This window comes from Octodon degus, unplaced genomic scaffold (genome assembly GCF_000260255.1).
Source record: "Octodon degus isolate 3935 unplaced genomic scaffold, OctDeg1.0 scaffold00051, whole genome shotgun sequence".
In the NCBI taxonomy this organism is placed as follows: Eukaryota; Metazoa; Chordata; class Mammalia; order Rodentia; family Octodontidae; genus Octodon; species Octodon degus.
The window spans coordinates 7770735-7779943 of NW_004524627.1; the positions used below are offsets into that span (position 1 = coordinate 7770735).

Below are 9209 nucleotides of genomic sequence, written 5' to 3' on the forward strand. Positions count from 1 at the left end.
TTCTGAGGTTGCATTTTGTTCCTTCTCGTCATTTTGTGTAGCACTGTCTTCTCACCTTTGTTGTAGATCTTTGTTGTAGTTATAACCTTAGCAAGTACTGAAGTTCAAGTGCAGATCGCGCTTGGGCTAGGACTGAGTCTGGGGGTTCTCAGAACATGGCAGAAATTCCTACTGGGCGGGTGGGGTGGGGGAGGTGCTGTGGAGTGGTTGGAGGCATCCCAAGGGGGTGGAAGAGAGTCTCACCCACACTGCGCCTGGGCCTGGACCATTAATAGGTCCCGCCGGTGCAGGGTAGCCAGAAGCTCTCCCACACACTCACCAGGCCTGGGCTAGTACTGGGTCTGGGGGTTCCCGGAACGTGGCAGAAATTCCTACTGGGCTGATATTTTTAAATTATTGTGTTTGATTTTTCAGTTTCAATAATGGCCACTTAAGCATCCCTTCTAATACTATAAGCTCTCAGCTGCTATCTAATGTTTGTAATCAGAGATGCACAGTCACGTTCTCCACTTATCAAAACTTGTAAAATCCCTGAAGCCTTGGAAAAACAAGGAGCCACGGAAACTAAGCCAGAAAAACAGAACTTTCCTTTTCCTAAAATAAATTTTCACCCGCCTGCTCAGGATATTATTTTTTCCTCTTCTCTACTTCCATGAAGAATCAGGTGCGACCCATCCCACCTAATTCAAATACACTGGGCTCCTGGCAGCAGCCCATACTTACTTGAGTGGTGGATGAATATCAAATATGATTTGAAATCTAGGGGGCACCCAATCTTCAGTTCCTCTGATCCTGGACTTAAGTTTAATTTCCTGTACAACATCCATACTGGATTCAAAGTCTTTTCGGACATTCTCTTCATTTACAACCTGCAAAACACATAAAGGGATTTGAGGATACCTTAAATAAGCATTTTTAAAGAGTTTAAATAAGAAAGAAATTCAAATATGTTTTCTAAAATTTACTGTGAGAAGTTGAAACTGCTTTCAGTGGAATAAAGAACATGGCAAGAGTCCTCCAGCAGCCAGATAAGATTGTCTTTCTTTGTATTTTTAGTTTGCTTCCAGACTTTGAACTTACTACAATTAGATTGTTTGGAACTGCAATTATTTCACAAGTAACAAAAGCCACTGCCTTGGGGCTAGGGAGATGGCTCAGTAAAACAAGTACTTCCCTGGCAAGCGCAAGGGCCCGAGTTCAACCTCCAGTTACACACACACACACACACACACACACACACACAAAGCCACTGCCTTTCAGAGAAGAAATCAGCAGATATTGCCTGCTGGAATTCTACTGTGGCCCCGGCTCTGAGAAGCAGCTACTTGCCCATTGCTATTAGGTGGTCTCACTCTGAAACACTATACTTTCCATTGTCATTCCTCAAGTTAGCATCTCAGGTCCGCCACAGTTTAACCACTCATGGAAACACACAGACAGGTGGTGTCCCACTGCAGGAAGTCACTGCCCAAGAGGCAGGAGGGCCCCTCCACTTGTCTCTGTTGCCCTCTGCCAAGAACACCTGCCACCATGCTGTCTCACCCAAAACTGATCTCAAATTCTGAGATTTCCAATCAGATTTCCCAAGTTCCCTGATAAAATTAAACCCTCCCTCCCCCACATGCCCGGAACGTCTTGGGCTGCCCTCATCCTTTGTCACAAAGGCCTCGATCCTGTTGCTGCATGTTTCCAGAGGGCAGCACATCCTCCGAGGGAAGAAGAGTTAATTACCAAATCAACACCTGAGCCATGACACTTGCTCTGCTTCTTAGCAACCCTGCTGAGGTCTGGGCCCAAATTTTGAAATAAAAGTGATGAAAGTGTCTACCAATAAGATACAGTAAAGGACTGAACTTTGAACCACACAATACATTCCCTGGTATCGTAAGTGGTCAGTATGTGCCTTTGAAATTTATTTTGTGGGCCGGGGAGATGGCTCAGATGGCTCAGTGGAAAAAGCACTTCCCTGGCAAGTGCAAGTGCCTGAGTTCAATCTCCGGTTCCGCCAAAAAAGAAAAAAGAAATTTATTTTGAGTTTTCCCCAACACCCAGAGAACATACAAGGAAGAATATCTGAAGTCAAAGGGCCAAGCCCGGTGAGATTTTAGGAACTTCTGATTCAAGCTCCATTTATTTGATACTTACTATTGAGCTGGCTGCCTTCAGGGAAGCTGCCAGCTGATAACCCACTTGGGAAACCTTCCAGGACTTCCGAAATACTCGGTACAACTCTCTGGCTAATCGCTCAGCAGAATTGAAGTCTGGGTCATAAGTAACACTGAAATATAAGACATAAAAAGTAGGAACTACATACATGCACACTATGTTCAGGGCTTTCCTCAGGACATCAACTGTTCACCTGTCCACATTACTCAAGAAGCTGTTAGCAGAAAGCAAGCATCAGTTGTTGGTTGGGTGTCTTGTGCAAAATGGTTTTTTTCCTCATGCTCAATTAATAGAGCAAGTATCCTTTATCAGGATACTAAGACTTGGAGGTATGGCAAAAAGAGCAATGGATTTAAAGTCGGAAGACCTTGGTGCAAGGAAGGAAGCCTACTTCTGTTATCTAATAGTGTTGTGACATGTGATACATCCTGTGTGAACATCCTGTTATATGCTAGCTCTCTATATAATAGAGTTTAAAATAAATAAATAGACAGCATGAATCTTGCCTGGCTGACTTACGATAACTAAATGAAAATACATAGCGAGCCCTTCTGTACACTATTGAACCTTGCAGAAACTTTGGGGATGCATGGCTAGGATACATGTAGCACCATCCCAGTTGTGAGATGGTGGAACTGCTGGGAAGAGGGCCTAGTGGCAGGTGCTTATGTCACCAGGAAGGTCACCTCCTTCCTGGATGACCATCTGAGCAACCCTCTGCACTTGATCCACGACATGTCACCCCAACTGCCCTCACCATGATCGAGCTAATGGGTTAATGGGTCCCCTACCATCACTTTGAACTCCCAAGCAGTGGGCTAAATAAAACTTTTCCCTTTAGAAGGGCTAAATAAAACTTTTCCCTTTAAAAGTTAGTTGTCTCAGGCATTTTGCTATAGCAATACCAAGCTGCAAATATGGAGGGGGGATTTGATTTCTATTGTTCCCCTCATTAGAACTGGATGACCCGACTCAAGGCACCAGTGTGCTCAGAGGATCAACAAGTAGCTATATGTGGACAACAAATACCTTGTCAATGAGCTGCAAGAGCAGCTATGGGTTTCTCCGATGTCATTAAACTCTTCAAGTCCTGCAGGAAAACGAAAAAAATGGGTAGTGAGGCTTGCAGTCTGTTTTAGTCAATTGTAGCCCATTTATTTTTCTATTCTTTTTTATGTATTTTAGCACAGCGTCTACAGGCTCTCACTACACAGATCAGACTCATAGTGATCCTCCTTCTTCCAGCCTCCCAAACGCTGGGGTTACTGGCATGCACACACCACCATGCCCAGTCTCATAGCCGATTTATAAGAACACAAAAATAGCGCTGTACATCCCAGAAAGAACCAATTATGCAATAACCCATATTTTAGGTTCTTCTGAACTGCAAATCCAGATTTGCCAGGAGTAAATTAACTACCGACAACTTCAAGAGACCACAGATTATCACCAAAGGTAGGATTTCATCTGAAATGTCCTCAAAATGTAACTGAGATACCAAACAGACAAACATCACAGTGAGCATCTGCTTTTTGCTCACTTCCCTAAGTGAGATGAGAAACCAGCTATGAAGACATCTGAAACAAGAACAGCAATTATTTTTTAATGTCAGAGACACAATCTGGTCTTGGGGCGAGCTTCTCTGAGTGCGTGGTACTGTGTGTGACACACGTCAGCCCGTGCGCATGAAGGGGAGGAGAAGGCCGCCAGTCACCTCCAACGAGTTTCCAAACCTCACCTAAGATGACGAATTCATCCACACCATGCTTGCTGGCCTCTTTGTACACATTACCGTAAGAAGTTCCTTCAGCTGTTGGGCTGACCGGGAACACAGCACAACCTAGAAGAGGAAAAGGGCAGCTGCCGTCAAGAAGCGAAAGAGAAGCCATGCAGCCTCAGCATCAACTAAACCCAAATCTGGGAATGAGAATGCTAAGAAATTACTTCAAAATAATTAAGAATTGAGCCTCATGGGTTAAGAAGAATGTGAGAAGCTATTTTGTACTTTCGCATTCACTCTGATTAGACATAGAGAGGTATTCTTCATAATAGTAATCTGCCTTTCCATATGTTGACAAATTTCTTTAATACAAAGTTTAAAAATGAGAGAGGGCTGCAGGAATAGTTGTCAGTGCTCCAGTGCTTACCTGTCATGATTTGATACCCTGAGTTCAATTTTTAAAAACAAGTGAAAACCAGCATCAGGTTCAGTGATGTACAAGAGTCAATTTATACTAATCAGTATAGGAAATGTAAGTACTGTGCTGTGCAAAGAAGTGTCACCAAAATTCTTGTCCACCTAGAACTTGTGACTGTGAACCGGGTATAGTGTGTCACACAGCTGGAGTCCCAGGTACCTGAGAGACTGAGTCAAGATGATCACAAGTTTGAGGCCAGTCTGACAACTTAAGGCCTCAAAAGAATAGTTGTTGAAAAGGAGCGGAGATGTGGCTCAGTGAAAGACTGCTTGTTTAGCACACATGCTATGGCTGTGTCTAGATGTCCTCCCAAAGCCTCACGTGGTCCCGGGTGGAGCTCTTCAGAGGCAGCTGGATCGGGAGTGTGTGCTACTGGGGTCAAGGGCATGTGATTACTAAATTAATTCACTGATTGGCTTAGCACAGTTCTAGGAGCAGATGATAAGAAGGCCCGCTCTGGGTGGGTAGCCTGGGTGCAACAGAAGAGATAGAAAGAGGTCAACTGCTGCTGTGGTCCATTGCTGCTGCTTCCCAGCTCTGCTGCTTTGCTGCCTTCTGCCCACCATGAACTGTTTCTCCTATGCCATGCCACACTGCCTTGGAGCCAGCAAACTGAAAATGTCTATGAACTGAAACCTTTACAAACCATTAGCTAAATAAATGTTTCCTCTTTAGGTATCAAATATTTTGTCTCAGCAATGGAAAAAAGTAGCTAAGATAGCACACACAGTAGTGTGTTGGAGGTAGGGAAGCACTTGTGAATGCAGCCTCCTGTGCAAAGAGAAGCTTTGCAGATGGAAAGATGGAAAACTAAGCTTCAACATTTTCTCTTTTGGAAGGAAAGGTGGTATGAAGGAATAAAGATAACTAGTTCAGACATAGTAGGTCTAAGATTAGCTACAGCAATTATGGTTAGGTCAGTAATAGAAAAAATGAGTTGCTCTGAGCCACCCAGACACGAATGCTAAGTTAGAGGTCCTGGGGGGTCATCCAGAGTGTCAAGTTCAACAGGTCCTAGCTGTAGAAAAGAAATGCTTAATGGAGGGGTGCAGGGTTCAACGTAAAGACTGGCAAGAGGGAGTGATGGTGCTACACAGTGCACAAAATCTGCCAGAAATGGAATCCAGAAAAACAGAACTGAAGGCAGGACTTGAATTCAGCAAATAGTAAGGAAGCAAAAAATGCTCAGTCACTGCCAGCTTAGGTACCCTTTCCTCGGGGTCCCTAAATGAAGCAAGCTTGGCCTCTGCTCCCGAGTTTGCCCTCTGGTTGCACTGGCCTCTGTGCCAGCACAAACTCCTGGAGAGAAGGCATACATCCTGGGTACCACCCATTCCTAGCAGGCCCATCATAGACTCACTGCTTGTTGATGAATGAAAGAAATCTACTCAGAAAAGGAAAGAATGTGAATGGAGAGCTACAAGAATAATGTGTGTCAAGACAAAAGAAGAGGTAGGCAGTCACTGCAAAAAGGCAAGAAGAACAAAGTGCAAAGGAAAACAAAGCATAGAATTTGAAAGATGGGTGAAGTATGATAACCAAACCCCTCAGGACAAAAAGGCCAAGAAATGGTAAGGTTTACATAGATTACTCAATAAGAAAGGAAGTTACATTCATATGCAAGTATGTGGTCATGGGGACTGATGCAAGCCCTTCATACCAAGCTACATCACCAGCTTTATTTTATTTTTTATGTCATTTTGAGACAAGGTCTCACTAAATTGCCCAAGCAGTAGACAACTGGATTGAGCTTGGGATCCTTCTGCCTCAGCCTGTTACAGGCTTGTGACCCCACACCCAGATAAGAAATTTTAGACAAAGATCTAGGGATATACATATGTTAAGACTTGACAGAATAGAAGTTCTTCTGTATGTGAAGAATAGAACCTTCTCAGCTGTCTTAGTTATTTTTCTTGGTTCATATAGCTCACATTTTCAGCCCATAATCTATCGGCTCGAAGGCAGGGTGTCACACAGTGGAGGGGCAACTGTTCATGGTGGCAGAAGATAGCAAAAGCAAGAGTCAAGATTCCTTCTGTCTTTTACGTTGTGTGCAGGCTACCCACCCCAGGGCAGGTGTAGCACTCACATCCTCAGTCCTGCCAGAAGTATGCCAAAGCGATGAATGGACACACTCACCGCTCACACCCCTTTAACCCCAGCATTGCACACTCCAGCCACCTCTGACAAGGCCTTAAAATGTGTGCAGCTGTGGGGCCATCTAAGCACAAGCCGTGACGCTGCCTCTGTCCAACTTGCCTTCACAGCCACTGTCTGAAGAAGTGGAAGACCCAGACTCTCGCTCCATGTGGGTGTCCAAGGTGGCTTCAGGGTCTGCTTGATCATCCCCAGGTGACCCACTGGCTTTGTCTGTGCCCCAGATCCGGGTCTGCTGCTGGTTGAGAATGTTCCACTTCATGTTCTCCATTTCTGCTATAATCATATCTGCAACATAAAAGTGGGCATTTTCCTGCAAGAAAAAAAAAATCAGTTAAGGTACTCATTAGCACAACCAAGTTTTTCTCATGGAGAATATTTCAGATTTGAAAAATCAAGAATTTCCATGCAACTGAAGTTAATATACATAAATCTCAATTTTCATTTAACTGAGTTAGGACTCATAGTGCGCATCACTCAGAGACAAAGCTTCATCCCGATGTGGCCAACAGACATCCACATTGAGTTTCTTGCAATAACCATAAAGTGGTGGCAGGCCAGAAGCACACAGCATCCATCAGTCAGGGACAACTTTCCATCCATGCATGGTGGCACGTGTCTGGGATCCCAGCACTCTGGGAGGTCGATTATTGCAAGTGAAAGGGAGGATTGCAAGTGGAAGCCAAGGCTGGGCAAGTCAGTACCTTACTGAGACCCTGTCTCAACATAAAAGAAAAAAAAATGGGCTTGGTATATAGCTCAGTGTGAAGGCCTTGGGTCTAATTGCCAATACTAGAAAAATAAAAAATAAAAAACTCCAGGTGAGCCGACCTTGCCTGAAAACTTTCTCAGGTTTATCTATGACTAATTACAGCCCCTACCAAGCAGACCCCTGAAAGGAAACCCCTTCACTGTGTCGCCTCAAGGCAACAATTTTAAGTTTAAATCAAAAGAACACTATTTAAGGGATTAAGATTACTGGTATTAAAAAGAAGACATCATTCACCTTTTCTGTGTCCACAGGCAGCACGAACACTTCAGGTGGGAAGGAATTCAAAGAAATGGCTCTTCTACTGCCTTGCGTAGCACCTGCCAATGTACCAAGTCATTAAAAATACAACAAAAGACATGCAGAGATTATCTAAGAAAACAAATCAACCCTAGAGTACAGAGTTTAAAAACAAAACCACTGGGCCAGGAAAATAGCTTAGTGGCATAAGCACCTACCTGGCATAAGGTCCTGAGTTCAATCCCCAGTACCACAATAAATAAATAAATAAATAAATACAAACAAAACAACTGGCACAATAGAGGAGCAAGATAAGTAAAGAAGAAAGCCCCTTGCGATGCCAGTGGATCTGCAAGTTCCACCTCATTGTGGGTCATTTCTACAGGAAGCTAAGGGAGTAACCGGAAGTTTCCTCAGAGAAGACACAGGAGCACTAGTGTGGTGGAGGGGGCCATGACACTGAGGGTGGAAAGCAGACAGGGCCATGGGTGACACCCACACGAGACACAGAAAGCAGGAGCAGTCTGGAAGCAAAACCATACAGACCACCAGAACACTTCTCCAGCTCACTGCAACTCACCCCAAACTTCCTGTTATGCAATAAGCACATCTGAAGGAAAACCACCATTGCTTCTCGAAAATGGTCTTCTCATCAGAACCCAAGAAAAAGCTGCAGAAATGCACTCTGCTGAATCACCCATTCCTGTACCCGTGACCACTTCATTACTGGCAGTGATCACCGTCCAAGTGGGTACGTTCGTGTGATGTGATTTTATACTGCAGCTATAAGGGCTGAGTTAACCCAGCCTGCTAACTTGGGACAAGATGCTGCAATGTCCTCGTGGTTACGAGTTCCCGTTGCTGACTGCAGAGCAAGCAGGGTTCCTCAAGCACCTTGCCCCGTGTTCAAGAAAGTAGCTGCAGCATGGAACACGCAGGACCACTTGGCTTCAGAGGCCCTCTGGGTTGGTGGACTTTTTCATTAAAGGGCCAGGCATGGACTATTATAGGAATATCACAGCATAACATACTGTACCTGTAGCTACTTCTCGACTCTGCCACTGCCATGAGCAAGCATCTATTTATAAAATCTTTTTGATAAAAACAGAACACTGGTAGGATTTAGCCCACAGGTCACTGATGCAGACCTCAGCCAAGAGGAAAAAGCATCAAAAAGCAGACAAGTGTGAACAGCCCTCTGCTCACCAGCCGCTTCTCAGCCATAAATTCCTCAAGCTGCAATTTGGGATTTTTACCTATTAGGACAAAAGAGATAAGGAATGTGAAGGTGCTTTATAAATGTGTTGATGCTGAGCAAAGAAAAGGAAGGGTGGAATTGTTTCCTGCAGCCTCAGGAAATGCTTTTAGGCTCAGGTGGTATTTTCTAGAAAAGGAAAACCCTGATGAAACCACTGGAGATGCAAGGATCTCAGGAATACCCGTGTGTCAGTGGCTAACGCTGGTCCTTCCCATTGCTACCCGACCCTAACACAAACAACTAGATCACTTAGGACTTCTCTTTCTAGCCCCATGCACTAAATCTCTTTTTTCAGGTTTCAGAGAGATTCTTTATTTTTTTATTTTTTTTTCAACAAATAATACACTGCATATATTCTTCTTAGTGGTTAATTGCTGTACAAGATGCGGACTTGTGATCCTATTTACAAACACCATTAGAA

General features: G+C 44.2%; 1 protein-coding gene across 1 annotated transcript in view; it reads right to left on the bottom strand.

Moving 5' to 3' along the window:
* The window catches only part of Rubcnl (RUN and cysteine rich domain containing beclin 1 interacting protein like), a 47619-nt gene that overhangs the window by 22608 nt on the left and 15802 nt on the right, over positions 1-9209 (bottom strand). Inside the window, exons 3-8 of the mRNA XM_004633123.3 lie at positions 7528-7610; positions 6624-6834; positions 3905-4006; positions 3196-3256; positions 2146-2278; positions 724-869 (exon numbers count right to left, since the gene is read on the bottom strand). Of these exons, the coding sequence (XP_004633180.1) occupies positions 724-869; positions 2146-2278; positions 3196-3256; positions 3905-4006; positions 6624-6834; positions 7528-7610 (736 nt within the window). The remainder of the gene's footprint in view (positions 1-723; positions 870-2145; positions 2279-3195; positions 3257-3904; positions 4007-6623; positions 6835-7527; positions 7611-9209) is intronic.